Genomic DNA, 16,247 nt, shown 5'->3' on the forward strand with positions numbered 1-16,247 from the left:
CTTCAGGGCTTTCTGCCGGAGAGCTTCCAGTCTCGCGTCTAGATGCTGCTCGGTAGTCCAGGTAAGAAGGTGACAGAAGGTTGAACCAGTTCATCTGGACCCATGTCTACTGACAGACACGTCTCAGTATCATGTAAGAGACCTCTTCAGTCTCACCCGACTGCAGGTGTCCCCACCTTTATAAACTATACAGTGTCCTCACCTGACTGCAAGTGTCCCCACCCTTATAAACAATACAGTGTCCTCACCTGACTGCAAGTGTCCCCACCCTTATAAACAATACAGTATCCTCACCTGACTGCAGGTGTCCCCACCCTTATAAACTATACAGTGTCCTCACCTGACTGCAGGTGTCCCCACCCTTATAAACTATACAGTGGTATAACGACCCAAACCAACCACCAGTTTCATATGCAAATTACTACACCAAATTACTACTATCTCTACCACTACTACTACCACTACCACTACTACTACTACAACCAGTACTACTACCACCACTACTACTACTACCACCACTACTAATACTACTAATACCAATACTACTGCTACTACTGCTACTACCACCACTACTACTACTACCACCACCACTACTACTACCACTACCACTACTACTACCACTACTACACTACTATTACTACTACTACTACTACTACAACCAGTACTACTACCACCACTACTACTACTACCACTACTACTACCACTACCGCAACTACTTCTGCCACTACTACTACCACCACTACTACTACTACTACTACTACTACTACTACTACTACTACTACTACTACTTCGGCTGCTCCCGTTAGGGGTTACCACAGCAGCTCATCTGTTTCCATCTCTTCCTGTCCTCTGCGTCTTCCTCTGTCACACCAGCCACCTGCATGTCCTCCCTCACCACATCCATAAACCTCCTCTTTGGCCTTCCTCTTCTCCTCTTCCCTGGCAGCTCCATATTCAGCATCCTTCTCCCAATATACCCAGCATCTCTCCTCCACACATGTCCAAACCATCTCAATCTTGTCTCTCTTGCTTTGTCTCCAAAACGTCCAACCTGAGCTGTCCCTCTAATATACTCGTTCCTAATCCTGTCCTTCTTCATCACTCCCAATGAAAATCTTATCATCTTCATCTCTGCCATCTCCTACTGCACCTCCTGTCTTTTCATCAGTGCCACTGTCTCCAACCCATATAACATAGCTGGTCTCACAACCATCTTGTAAACCTTCCCTTTAACACTTGCTGGTACCCTTCTGTCACACATCACTCCTGACACTCTTCTCCACCCACTCCACCCTGCATGCACTCTCTTCTTCACCTCTCTTCCGCACTCCTAAATCTTCTGTACTCCTTGTTTCCTACACACATGATTTGACAATGAACACAGTTATTTGTCTTAGAAAGTTGTTTTTGCATAAGAACAGATTCATGAAAACGCTGCAAAACGTATTCAAGTTTCAAAGGGAACCATGTCGTTATTTCTCATCACTGAGGCTATGGAACTCTCGGACTTGATAGCACAAGTTGAACTTGCAGAGAACCCCTAGGACTCCCCCCTTTTATTTATGTATTTAAATTTATTTATTTAATTTTCTTTACTTTTATTTCACCCCTCTTTCTTTTTTTATGTGTTGTATGTAGAATTTAAACGTGTAAAAAAAAACCTCTTTCTAGGCCTCTCCCTCCCTCCGCTCCACCTTTCCGGGGAGAGTTTCCATTCATGAGTACCGGGAACTTTTGACAGTTTTATGAGTTAATAAGTGACTTCATTGAAAAGGCGATGACTCAAGAAGATTTGTGTGTTTGGATCGATGCAGAATTTCAGAATCCCTGAACTGAAGGATTTCATAATCCCTAAACTGAAGAATTTCAGAATCCCTGAACAGAAGAATTTCAGAATCCCTGAAGTGAAGAATTTCAGAATCCCTGAAGTGAAGAATTTCAGAATCCCTGAAGTGAAGAATTTTAGAATCCCTGAACTGAAGAATTTCAGAATCCCTGAAGTGAAGAATTTCAGAATCCCTGAAGTGAAGAATTTTAGAATCCCTGAACTGAAGAATTTCAGAATCCCTGAACTGAAGAATTTCAGAATCCCTGAACAGAATAATTTCAGAATCCCTGAAGTGAAGAATTTTAGAATCCCTGAACAGAAGAACTTCAGAATCCCTGAACTGAGGAACTTCAGAATACCTGAACTGAAGAATTTCAGAATCCGTGAACTTCGGAACTTCAGAACCCCTGAACTTCGGAGCTTCAGAATCCCTGAAGTGAAGAATTTCAGAATCCCTGAACTGAAGAATTTCAGAACCCCTGATCAGAAGAATTTACACAACCTTCCAGATTCGATGGCTGATGAGAATGGACGAGACATCTCGTTCTGTAAGAATTATGGTGTACCTCGACTGATCTCACTTTAATGTTCAGTAATTTATTCTGCACTCTTAACTGTGTCATGCACTCATAATTTTTTCCTGTGAAAGTCCTGCCAGACAGTAACTACTGAAAGTGTTCATGATTAGCGATTAAACATTTTTTTTAAGAAGACATTTGTTTCTATGTAAATCTTCAGGATTGTAACCTGAATACACAAAAATAACAAAAAAAGTCCTTGTCTGATTCAGCATCATCATCCTCGTCGTCAGTGAGTGATTCACCGGTGGGTCAGTGCTGTCCTCTGTTAGACTATTGTTGTGATTGTGCTCGTGGGTTTTACCTGAGAATGCGTGACCAGGTGTCAGTGACAAGCATGGAGAATAAATTCAAGACAATGGAAGTCCACATCAGGTTCCGGTCATGTCATTTTAAGCGAGATACGAGCAAGTTTCATACAGAACCGTTGGTAGAAAGGACCAGTTGTTGGAGGCTGTGGAGTGCATTTTCTCATTTGATTTGAGGAGAGGTACAAGACTGAATGACAGATTATTCCCATTTCTTTCACTTCATGTAAGGTAAAGTATAGCTGTATTTTGCTTGCCCTATATTCGTTGACTCTGTCATGAATATTTATTCCTATAAGGTATACATCTGTTGTTGCAAGTGTAGGAGGGGGAGTTGTTGGCTGCATAACATTACCCTACAACATCTGTCTCCTCCAACTATATATTTTTTCTATGATTATCGTTGTTGCTGTTGTTATTGTATATTTCATATTTTTATATTGTAACGTGCATGGATAAGAAGACACGCTGGCTGTTGACTCGCGAGTCCGACCCTTTACTCTAGTGGTTAACGATACCTCCTGCGGTGCGGGCGGTACGGGTTCGCTTCCCGGCCGCGGCATTTCTTGTGGTTTCGTTGACCCCCGAATTCGCTACAATATATTATATTACATTTTGCTGTATTTATTTACCTTATTTATAGGGAGGAAGCGTGAGAAATGTGTAAAATATGGCATCAGATAGGTGAGGTTTTGTTTCTTGGCTTTTCAAAATAAAAAGTAAAACAATAAAGAACTGAATTTGCTTCCGAACAACAACACCACGTGTGGATAGGAAAGGGTCCCTGACCAGTGTTTAGATGGAGTGCATGGACAGATGCCTCGTAGTGACTGAACTACATCGACTGACAGCAATTTGAAAGTGAGAGAAAATCCTCAGCCTTTTTTATCTTGTTATCCAGAAACGCAAAACCATCACACGGGGAAACCCTGCGGTCAATACTCCGGAAACCATCAGGTACACAACTTCCGGTTTGACGAAGTTGCTTTCAAAACATTTCAGCATCAATAAGTTGCCGAATCAAAATGTTACCTCGCTTTTGGCCTGAACCAAACACATTTATCACGATGACGAAGAAACGTGGTTAAACCCGGCACTTTTCGCTGCTCTAAAAGCCATCGAAGCAGAACTTTGCCCTGAACTCTAACAACGATCGGAAATGCCACTTCCGGTTGGACGAGGTTGCCAACAACAGAACAACCAACAGGTTATAGAAATACATAAAACAGAACAAGATAATAATAAATGGTCCCCCTGATTCCGACGCCATTAAAATAAACCCGCGGTCGTTATCGCGAAACGTTATAACGTTATCACGCCGCGTCGCCGGGGGACTTTTATTTTCTTAAAGACGAGCGCGTTACGTTTCCGCCGCGGACGTGAAGGAGGCGTGTGTGGGTTCTTTATCATTCGGAAGGCCAACATGGCGGCCCCTGCGCTCTCCAGTCGGGCAGGCTCGGTAAACAGCCTGGGGAACAGCCCCACCGCGGCCCCGGGCTCCTCCGCAGCCAGCGGCAGCAGCAACGGCAAGACGCCGCAGGCTCTCCCGGAGCTGGACTTCAGGTCCGGGGCCCGCATGGAGGACCTGAACCGGCTTATCCAGGAGTTCAGCAAGCACGACCAGCGGGAGTACGACGACCAGCGGGCTCTGGAGATCCACACGGCCAAGGACTTCATCTTCTCCATGCTCGGTAACGTCCGCCGCCGCTGCGTCCGCCGCCGCCGCTGCGTGACGCGGCGCACTGCCCGCACACACACCGCGTCCGCCGGGGACGTGTTCAGTCGTGCAGGGACACATCCGAGATACGGTGAAGACGAGACGAGCATTTATTCAACACGTCTGACGAGGGAAGCGCGCACGTTAGTCGCGCTTAACTTGTGTGTAATGCCAAAAGGCATTTTCACGTTTCGAATTTATCAATACACACATCACATTCATGTGATGGATGTGATGGATGTGATAGGTGTGATGCAAGTAGTGGATGTGATATATGTGATAGATGTGATGAAAGTAGTGGATGTGATATATGTGATAGATGTGATGATGTGATGGGTGTGGTGGAAGTGATGGAAGTGATGGATGTGATGGGTGTGATAGATGTGATAGTGTGATGGAAGTGATGGATGTGATGGGTGTGATAGATGTGATGGAAGTGATGGATGTGATGGATGCAGAAAGGGTGTACACAACATATGTGAGACATGAGCAGCTATACCGTATGATCATATGTGGTGTATTTCATCATGTTAGAGCTGCTTTGCAACGTGGACCTGTAAGAGGTGTGATGGAGGTAATGGGTGGAGATTCAAACCTCCCTCCTGTGCACAGAGGAGACACCTGCAGAGACTGTGTCTGAAAGAAGGGGGTGGGAGTAAAGGAGCCCCCCTCACCCCCCACCCAAAATATTAAATCTTCTTTGGGCTTGTTCCCTGTTTCTCAGGGGTCACCATGGTGGAGGGCTGTGAGGGCACAGCACCGACGGAGGCTTTTATTAACCCGAGCCTCCATCCATCCATCCATCCATCCATCCATCCATCCATCCATCCATCCATTCATCCATCCATCCATCCATCCATTTTCCGAATTTTCCACTTATCCTGCTCTGAGGGTCGCAGGGATGCTGGAGCCTATCCCAGCAGTCATTGGGCGGCAGGCGGGGAGACACCCTGGACAGGCCGCCAGGCCATCACACACACACACACACACACACACACACACACACACATTCACACACACACACACATTCACACACACACACATTCACACACACACACATTCACACCTAGGGACAATCTAGTACGGCCGAGTCACCTGACCTACACGTCTTTGGACTGAGGGAGGAAACCGGAGCACCCGGGGAGAACATGCAAACTCCACACAGAGGACCACCCCCAAGGTTGGACTACCCCGGGGCTCGAACCCAGGACCTTCTTGCTGTGAGGTGACCACGCTAACCACTGTGCCGCCCTCGACTGATCCACTAGAAAGAAAATATCTTATTTTAATTGAGATCAAATGAAAAAGGGGCGGCACGGTGGTGCAGTGGTTAGCATGCTCGCCTCACAGCAAGGAGGTCCTGGGTTCGAGGCCGGGGGTTGTCCAACCTTGGGGGTGGTCCCGGGTCGTCCTCTGTGTGGAGTTTGCATGTTCTCCCCGTGTCTGTGTGGGTTTCTCCCAGGTGCTCCGGTTTCCTCCCACAGTCCAAAGACATGTAGGTCAGGTGACTTGGCCGTACTAGATTGTCCCTAGGTGTGAATGTGTTTCGGTCCTGTGATGGCCTGGCAGCCTGTCCGGGGTGTCTCCCCGCCTGCCGCCCAATGACTGCTGGGGTAGGCTCCAGCATCCCCGCCACCCTGAGAGCAGGGTAAGTGGTTGGGATGATGGATGGATGGACAGTACAGCTGAGGGGACATCAGTCTGAGGTGTGGACCACCAGTTCCTCTGCCAGGCTGAGATCTAGACGTGTGTCAGTGGTTTTCTGCGGTGAGACATGAGAAAGAGATGAGAGAGAGATGAGAGAGAGATGTGCGGATGAAAGAGTGAAGGACAACCTTTCATTATGATGCTGGATCTGCTCCAGAAACACATTAATACTGATATTAATGTTAATATTAGTATCGATATGATGCCGAACACACCGAAACATCTCCATCTATCTCAGTTTCTGAGTCCATTTCTCTTTCCTTCATCTCTCTCTCTCTCTCTCTCTCTCTCTCTCTCTCTCTCTCTCTCTCTCTCTCTCTCTCTCTCTCTCTCTCTCTCTCTCTCTCTCTCTCTCTCTCTCTCTCTCTCTCTCTCTCTCTCTCTCTCTCTCTCTCTCTCTCTCTCTCTCTCTCTCTCTCTCTCTCTCTCTCTCTCTCTCTCTCTCTCTCTCTCTCTCACACTCACTCACTCACTCACACACACACACCAGGTGAGTTAGAGACGGGTTTGGCTGGGCATCTGCCTGCCTTCAGCCCAGTGCTTTCTGGGAAAGACAACAGCGTCGTGTCAGTCTGTGTTGGATGACGTGAGAATGGACAATGAAAGCATGGATGGTTGTACTAGAGGACTGTAGTTGAACTGGTTAGCTCCCAGTAAGCACCAGCAGAGGACTGTGGTTTGTACTGGTCAGCTCCCAGTAAGCACCAGCAGAGGACTGTGGTTGAACTGGTCAGCTCCCAGTAAGCACCAGCAGAGGACTGTGGTTGTACTGGTCAGCTCCCAGTAAGCACCAGTAGAGGACTGTGGTTGTACTGGTCAGCTCCCAGTAAGCACCAGTCAGGACTGGTTTGTTTGGTGGATCTCAGACTGTGACTTTGTTGTGTCTCTGCTTCAGTTCAGGAATGCGGTAGAAACCAGTCAGGCGTTCTGTTTATCACCGCCCGGTTTGGTCTGTGTGTGTGTGTGTGTGTGTGTGTGTGTGTGTGTGTGTGTGTGTGTGTGTGTGTGTGTGTGTGTGTGTGTGTGTGTGTGTGTGTGTGTGTGTGTGTGTGTGTGTGTGTGTGTGTGTGTGTGTGTGTGTGTGTGTGAGTGTGAGAGCTAGCAGACATCCTGAAGTCAGTGGACAGGAAGTAACGGGTGAGGCAGAGAGAGAGCGTCTCTCCTCATCTCTTCACATCACGCCAGCCCACAGCACAGCCAGCCACTCTCATCCAGAGAGACCAGCCCGGTACCATGAGACCAGTTGAGTCCAGTAAGACCGGCCCGGTACCATGAGTTGAGTTGAGTCCAGTAAGACCAGTCTGTTCCAGTGAAACCAGTTCGGTCTAGTGGATCCAGACCAGTCTTCCAGAGTTTCTTTAGAGAAGAGGTTGCTTGAGGTGTTCCATCAAACTGTTCTCACTGGGTTTCAGAGTAACAGAGCAGAACCAAGCAGTTCAGTCCACGGTTCAGTCGTATGCTTCTCTAAATCTACAAAGACACAATGTATGTACCTCCTTCTGGCCTCCTCTATACTTCTCCATCAACACTCTCAAAGCAAACATCACATCTGTGCTGCTCTTTCCTGGCATGAAACCATACCGCTGCTCGCTGATCCCAAGTATTTAAACCTGGGATTAGCATACCTCCACCTCTCCAGGCTCTCCTCAACCTGGGATTAGCATACCTCCACCTCTCCAGGCTCTCCTCAAACTGGGATTAGCATACCTCCACCTCTCCAGGCTCTCCTCAACCTGGTATTAGCATACTTCCACCTCTCCAGGCTCTCCTCAACCTGGGATTAGCATACCTCCACCTCTCCAGGCTCTCCTCAACCTGGGATTAGCATACCTCCACCTCTCCAGGCTCTCCTCAACCTGCACCCTACTCTCACTACAGATCACAATGTCATCCGCAAACATCATCATCCACTGAGACTCCTGTCTGATCTCATCCGTCAACCTGTCCATCACCATCGAAAACAATTGAACCACACTCCTATCTGTCACTACATTTTAGATAGCCATCATAGCATTTCTCCAAGTCAACGTTGTATTCTCACTAGTCAGACTGGGAATTAAAGATATCCACAATAACATTCTTCCTTGTAGAAATAGTCAAAATTCAGTTCCAAGATATCCCTAAACACTTAACAAGTATAAGTGGCTGTTTTAACATTTTGGATATATTGCAGATATCTGTAATTCAGTTCTTCGTGGTCAAAATGAACATTTCAGATGACCACAACGTCATTCTTCCAAGTACAAATGACGTCACTTTTGCCATTCACGTGTATTGGGCTTTCAGTCTCGGATATCCACTACTGTATTTTTGATATCTAGAATGAACTTTCTGGATATCTGCAACAGAACTCCTACTAGACCAACTCCCATGTCAGATATCGACAATGCAGTTTTTACTAGTCGTCATTTTAATTTCAGATACCAAAATGAAACCCACTTCAAAGATCCGTAGTGTAATTTTGAATATCCAAACATATGGGGGTGTCTGATGACAGAGGATGATTGGAAGCTGGAGCTGATTGCTAAACACTGATTGGTGGATCGCTGCGTTGGTCATTACTGTGGACATGGTCAGCGGTTTGCCAAGTGTAGGCAACATTTTTTCTCTTGTTGAATTAATTTCATAATTCATCCTCCCTTTGAGAACTTGGAGGTTGTGATGCAGAGTTGTAAAAACCAGGTCCAGAAAGTAAATGTCCAAACCGTGTATTTGCTCCAACCATGTTACTAAACCAGCTGATGTCATTAGCTAGTTTTCCCTACCTAGTTGAGAAGTGGTGATGACTAGAATCTGCTGGTGGAGTGCATGAGTGGAGCAAATACATGGTTTGGACCTTTACTTTCTGGACCTGGTTTCTACGCCTCTGGATGGATGTCAGGTCTTTCTAGCCAGGTGAAAATGCTTCGGAAATCTTTCAAAAACAACCTTACAGGAATGTTTCAGTGATGAAACCAAGTCGCATGCAGCCGGATCCACATGTCCTCTCTCCCATCACTCCTGTTTGTTCCCAAGTCAAGTCAAGTCAAGTCGATTTGATTTGTGTAGCCCAGTATCACAAATTACACATTTGCCTCAAGGGGCTTTACAGCAACACAACATCCTGTCCTTCATCGGATAAGGAACAACTCCCTAAAAACCCCTCAATGTAGTTTGAAAATCCTGTTGAGTCAGGATCTCTGCAGCCCCCCCCCCTTTTTTCTTCCCCAATTGTGTCCAGCCAATCACCCCAGTCCTCCGAGCCATCTCGATCGCTGCTCCACCCCCTCTGCTGATCCGGGGAGGGCTGCAGACTACCACGTGTCTCCTCCCATACATGTGGAGTCACCAGCCGCTTCTTTTCACCTGACAGTGAGGAGTTTCACCAGGGGGACGTAACACGTGGGAGGATCACGCTATTCCCCCCAGTTCCCCCTCCCCCCCGAACAGGCACCCTGACCGACCAGAGGACGCGCTAGTGCAGCGACCAGGACACATACCCACATCCGGCTTCCCACCTGCAGACACGGCCAATTGTGTCTGTAGGGACGCCCGACCAAGCCGGAGGTAACACGGGGATTCAAACCGGCGACCCCCGTGTTGGTAGACAACGGAATAGACCGCTACCCTACCTGGACACCTAGGCTCTCTGCAGCTCTTTAAATGTCATATTGGCTCAACGTGTGTGAATATGTCAGTCTCTGTTCCAGGTAAAATGTAAGACACAGAACAAGTCAGCCTGACTCACTCCACACCAACAACACTCACCTCACATCCTGCAGGCGGCCATGTTGTCTGCCTCTGCACACAGCCTTCTCGTATTAGCTATCCCTACATGAGATATACATTTTATTATATAAAACTGGCACGCACTATATATTAATCTGATGTAGGTCTTCTGGAATACACACTAGACACAGCTCTGTGTCTGTGTGTAGTCTAATGCATCAGTATGTTGTGTAATATCTTTTGATGGTTGTGTTGTTTTCTCTTTTTTGTGTGAGTGATGTCTGCAAGTGCTAGAAGCTGCTGTGTACCGGAGTCCAATTCCTCGTGTGCATAGGCACACTTGGTCAATGAAGTTGATTCTGATTCTGGTTCAGATTTTATTAAGTTAACGGAAAAACAGAATCAGGAGTTCTTCATGTAGCAGCACCTCTAAGATGTAGACCAGTCAAGTCAGTAAGGGTTCTCATTTTGTCAGCAAAGCACTTGAATTGCAAACCATCTCAATTATTTTTTATTGTGGGTGGGGGCGGGTTTGGCTGAGGGTTACTCCTGTCATTGTGGTGATGTTCCGCCCTCTGCTGGAGCTTCTAGTATACTACTCTAGTTTGTCTACTACTGAATGACCCGACTGACCTACTGTTGACTGGTCAGTATAATATAACAGTAACATCTGCTCATGAACATGATCCTAAATACTCCTAAAATTCAAATAATCCTATACAAACTACTACTACTACCACTACTACTACTACCACTACTACTGCTACTACTACTACTACTACTTTCGGCTGCTCCCGGTAGGGATCACCACAACGGATCATCCGTTTCCATCTCTTCCTGTCCTCTGCATCTTCCTCTGTCACACCAGCCACCTGCATGTCCTCCCTCACCACATCCATAAACCTCCTCTTTGGCCTTCCTCTTCTCCTCTTCCCTGGCAGCTCCATATTCAGCATCCTTCTCCCAATATACCCAGCATCTCTCCTCCACACATGTCCAAACCATCTCCATCTTGCCTCTCTTGCTTTGTCTCCAAACCGTCCAACCTGAGCTGTCCCTCTAATATACTCGTTCCTAATCCTGTCCTTCCTCATCACTCCCAATGAAAATCTTATCATCTTCATCTCTGCCACCTCCACCTCCACCTCCTGTCTTTTCATCAGTGCCACTGTCTCCAAACCATACAACATAGCTGATCTCACAACCATCTTGTAAACCTTCCCTTTAACTCTTGCTGGTACCCTTCTGTCACACATCACTCCTGACACTCTTTTCCACCCACTCCACCCTGCCTGCACTCTCTTCTTCACCTCTCTACTGCACTCCCCGTTACTTTGGACAGTTGACCCCAAGTATTTAAACTCATACGCCTTTGTCATCTCTACTCCTTGCATCCTCACCATTCCACTGTCCTCCCTGTCATTCACGCATAGGTATTCCGTCTTGCTCCTACTGACTTTCATTCCTCTTCTCTCCAGTGCATACCTCCACCTCTCCAGGCTCTCCTCCACCTGCACCCTACTCTCACTACAGATCACAATGTCATCCGCGAACATCATCGTCCATGGAGACTCCTGTCTGATCTCGTCCGTCAACCTGTCCATCACCATTGCAAACAAGAAAGGGCTCAGAGCCGATCCTTGATGTAATCCCAGCTCCACCTTGAACCCATCTGTTATTCCAACCACACACCTCACCACTGTCACACTGCCCTCATACATATCCTGCACCACTCCTACATACTTCTCTGCTACTCCCGACTTCCTCATACAATACCACACCTCCTCTCTCGGCACCCTGTCGTATGCTTTCTCTAAATCCACAAAGACACAATGTAACTCCTTCTGGCCTCCTCTATACTTCTCCATCAACATTCTCAAAGCAAACATCACATCTGTGGTGCTCTTTCATGGCATGAAACCACACTGCTGCTCGCTGATCATCACCTCTCCTCTTAACCTAGCTTCTATTACTCGTTCCCATATCTTCATGCTGTGGCTGATCATCACCTCTCCTCTTAACCTAGCTTCTATTACTCTTTCCCATATCTTCATGCTGTGGCTGATCAACTTTATACCTCTGTAGTTGCTACAGTTCTGCACATCACTCCTGTTCTTGAAAATCGGTACCAGTATGCTTCTTCTCCACTCCTCAGGCATCCTCTCACTTTCCAGGATTGTGTTAAACAATCTAGTTAAAAACCCCACTGCCATCTCTCCTAAACACCTCCATGCTTCCACAGGTATGTCATCAGGACCAACTGCCTTTCCACTCTTCATCCTCTTCATAGCGGCCCTCACTTCCTCCTTGCTAATCCACTGCACTTCCTGATTCACTATCCCCACATCATCCAACCTTCTCTCTCTCTCATTTTCTTCATTCATCAGCCCCTCAAAGTACTCCTTCCACCTTCTCAACACAGTCTCTTCAGTTGTCAGCACATTTCCATCTCTATCCTTGATTGCCCTTACTTGCTGCACATCCTTCCCGGCTTGGTCCCTCTGTCTAGTCAATCGGTACAAGTCCTTTTCTCCTTCTTTAGTGTCTAACCTCTCATACAACTCACCATACACCTTTTCCTTTGCCTCTGCCACCTTTCTCTTCGCTTTACGCTGCATCTCCTTGTACTCCTGTCTACTTTCTTCAGTTCTCTGACTATCCCACTTCTTCTTTGCCAACCTCTTCCTCTGTATACTTAGCTGTACTTCCTCATTCCACCTCCAAGTCTCCTTGTCTTCCTTCCTCTGTCCTGAAGACACACCAAGTACCTTCCTAGCTGTCTCCCTCACTATTTCTGCAGTGGTTGTCCAGCCATCCGGCAACTCTTCACTACCACCCAGTGCCTGTCTTACCTCCTGCCTGAACTCCACACAACAGTCTTCCTTCTTCAACTTCTACCATATGATCCTTGGCTCTGCCTTCACTCTCTTCCTCTTCTTGGTCTCCAAAGTCATCCTACGGACCACCATCCGATGCTGCCTAGCTATGTTCTCCCCTTGCAGTCTCCAATCCCTTTCAGATCGTGCCTCTTACATAAGATATAGTCCACCTGTGTGGATGTTCCTCCACTCTTGTACGTCACCCTGTGTTCCTCCCTCTTCTTGAAATATATATTCACCACAGCCATTTCCATCCTTTTTGCAAAATCCACCACCATCTGTCCTTCCACATTTCTTGCCTTAACACAATACCTGCCCATCACCTCTTTTCCCTTCACCAACATGCCCATTGAAGTCCGCTCCAATCACCACTCTCTCCTCCTTGGGTACACTCTCCACCACTTCATCCAACTCATTTCAGAATTCTTCTTTCTCTTCTGTCTCACACCCAACATGTGGGCATATGCGCTGATAACATTCATCGATTTCCAGCTTCATACTCACTCTGTCCTACATTATCTTCACCTCCAGTACACTGTTGACATAGTCTTCCTTCAAAATTATCCCTACTCCATTTCTCCTCCCATTCACACCATGGTAGAAGAGTTTGAATCCACCTCCGATGCTCCCAGCTTTACTCCCCTTCCACCTGATCTCTTACACACACAGTACATCTACCTTCTTTCTTTCCATCATTTCAGCCAGCTCACTCCCATTACCAGTCATAGTGCCAACATTCAAAGTTCCAACTCTCACCTCCACATTCCTACCCTTCCTCTCCCGCTGCCTCTGGACATGCCTTCCCCCTTTCGTTCTCCTTCGCCCAACAGTAGCATAGTTTCCACCGGCACCCTGCTGGCCAACAGTACTGGTGGTGGTCGTTGGTAACCCAGGCCTCAACCAATCTGGTATGGAAATCTGATTTATGGTCCACATTTTTGATTTGGCAAAGGTTTTATGCCGGTTGCCCTTCCTGATGCAACCCTCTCCATTTATCCGGGCTTGGGACTGGCACTAAGAATGCACTGGCTTGTGCATCCACAGTGGCTGGGTTAAATAATCCTATACTAATCCCAGCATGTATAAAAGAATCCTATACTAAAAAACCCTGAAAGGAGTCACCCCCCATTTCACTTGAAAATATTCTAAATTTAAATTGATTTCATATAAATGTTAGAAACAGAACGAATTGCCCATAGGTGTAAATTGTGTGTGTTGTCTGATGGATTGATGACTTGTCCATATTGTCTGCCTGTTTTCTGCGCAATGCATGCTGGGATACATTTCCACCCACTGTGTCCCAGGCTTGGACTAAGTGGGTATAATGAATGAATGAATATTTTTGGTCATTGTTGTGGGTGTTCGACAGAGGGCGTGAGTAGGGAATCCAAAACAGAGATGTTGTTCTGTTGCTGGACCTTACCTGTGACCTTTTACCTTTGTGTGGAGAGAACAAAAAAATTCTTTAACAAAATGAACTACTGCATTCCTCCATTCCTCATACATATTATAAGGAATATTTGCATGACTAAATCATATTAAAACCAAAAACCTCTTAATGCTTCTTTCTTTCAGTGCTTGTTGTGTTGTAGTGTTGTTATTCTATGTTAAGTACACAGAGAGCCACGAAACCAGTAGAATTCCATGCATGTGCAAACCTACATGGCCAATAAACATGGTTCTGGTTCTGATTCTGATTCTCCCTCCTGTCTCTGTCCATCAGGTATGGTGCAGAAGCTTGACCAGAAGCTCCCAGTGGCCAACGAGTACCTTCTCCTGTCAGGAGGGGTGCGGGAGGGTGTGGTAGACATGGACCTGGACGAGCTGAGCGTCTATGCCCGCGGCACCGACTATGACATGGACTTCACCCTGCTGGTGCCAGCCCTCAAACTCCACGACCGCAACCAGCCTGTGACCCTAGACATGCGCCACTCAGCACTGTGCCACTCTTGGTTGAGCCTCCGCCTTTTTGATGAGGGGACCATCAACAAGTGGAAGGACTGCTGCACCATTGTCGACCACATCAATGGCGCTACCAACTACTTCTTCTCTCCCACGCTGGTGGCTGATTGGTTCTACCAGTCTATCTCGCTGGTCCTGATGGAGGTGCAGAAGAAGCCTCAGAGAGGGATGCCGCGTGTGGAGAAGGTGGAGAGGAATGGTACCATCATTTCGGTGATCCTGGGTGTGGGCAGCAGCAGGATGCTCTATGACATCGTCCCCGTGGTGTCATTTAAAGGCTGGCCTGCTGTGGCCCAGAGCTGGCTGATGGAGAACCACTTCTGGGATGGGAAGATCACAGAGGAGGAGGTGATCAGCGGCTTCTACCTGCTCCCTGCCTGCTCCTTCAAGGGCCGCAAGGAGAATGAGTGGCGCCTGTCATTCGCCCGCAGTGAGGTGCAGCTAAAGAAGTGCATCTCATCCAGCTTGATGCAGGCCTACCAGGCCTGTAAAGCCATCATCATCAAACTACTGTCACGCCCCAAAGCCATCAGCCCATATCACCTCCGCAGTATGATGCTGTGGGCCTGCGACCGCCTCCCTGCAAACTACCTGGCCCAGGACGACTTCTCCGCCCATTTCCTTTTGGGCCTCATCGATGACCTGCAGTATTGTCTTGTCAACAAGTTGTGTCCCAATTACTTCATACCACAATGCAACATGCTGGAACACCTGTCTGATGAGACGGCCATGCTGCACGCCCGCAAACTTTCTTCGGTCCGCTCTGACCCAGCCGAGCACCTTCGCACCACCATCGAGCATGCCAAAGCGGCTAACAGGCTGACCACGGACACACAGTGGCGGGGGAGTGGCAACAACCTGCCTTCACCGCAGTCCGACGCCAGTGGAGAGAACCAACCAGATGATCGCCTGGCCAAGAAACTCCAGCAGCTGGTCACTGAGAACCCTGGGAAATCCATTTCGGTCTTCATCAACCCAGATGATGTGACGCGGCCGCACTTCCGTATCGATGACAAGTTCTTCTGAGACTGTGGAATGTTCTGCTCTCCGACCTTACTCTTCTCCTTGTTCTCTTCTCCTCGTACCCTTCCTTCTCCTAGTACCCTTTCCTCCCTTGAGTTTGTTGAATCTGATTTCTATTTTTTTATGTTTTTTCACTGTTGTCACAAAATTAAGTAAGGTGATCGTCCAGTTGTGTCTGCCACTTTTTCTAGTTTTCTAGTTTCCTGCCTTCCTTTCTTTCCATTTTCTTTCCTTCCTGACTGGGTACCCTCAGAGCCGTGGGAAGATGCTTTAAGTTGGGAGTGCTGTAGTGGGAGATGCATTTTTGCGTGTACAAGTTGGGGTGGGGTGGGTTGGGGGGGTTGCGGTTAGCATTCATAATGAATAGGCTATACTTCAAACACAGAAACTGAATTTTATTTAATGAGCTGGAGTGAAAGCTTTTTTTTTGTGAAGTCCATTCTTAATGTCACGTTCTAATATAACATGGGCTACTGTAGTATGAATGAAACGTATGCCAGTCTTGCAACTACCAGGCCCCATTGCACACGCAGATAA

At 47.2% G+C, this 16,247-nt stretch overlaps 1 protein-coding gene across 1 annotated transcript; it reads left to right on the forward strand.

Annotated features, from left to right (window-relative positions):
* Nucleotides 1–4,137: 4,137 nt before the first annotated feature.
* LOC130116110 (nucleotidyltransferase MB21D2) lies at nt 4,138–16,021 on the forward strand. Its single transcript, XM_056284059.1, has 2 exons — nt 4,138–4,405; nt 14,449–16,021. The coding sequence occupies exons 1-2, from the start codon at nt 4,138–4,140 to the stop codon at nt 15,711–15,713; spliced, it is 1,533 nt and encodes a 510-aa protein (XP_056140034.1). The 3' UTR covers nt 15,714–16,021.
* Nucleotides 16,022–16,247: the final 226 nt, after the last annotated feature.

This window comes from Lampris incognitus, chromosome 7 (genome assembly GCF_029633865.1).
Source record: "Lampris incognitus isolate fLamInc1 chromosome 7, fLamInc1.hap2, whole genome shotgun sequence".
In the NCBI taxonomy this organism is placed as follows: domain Eukaryota; kingdom Metazoa; phylum Chordata; class Actinopteri; order Lampriformes; family Lampridae; genus Lampris; species Lampris incognitus.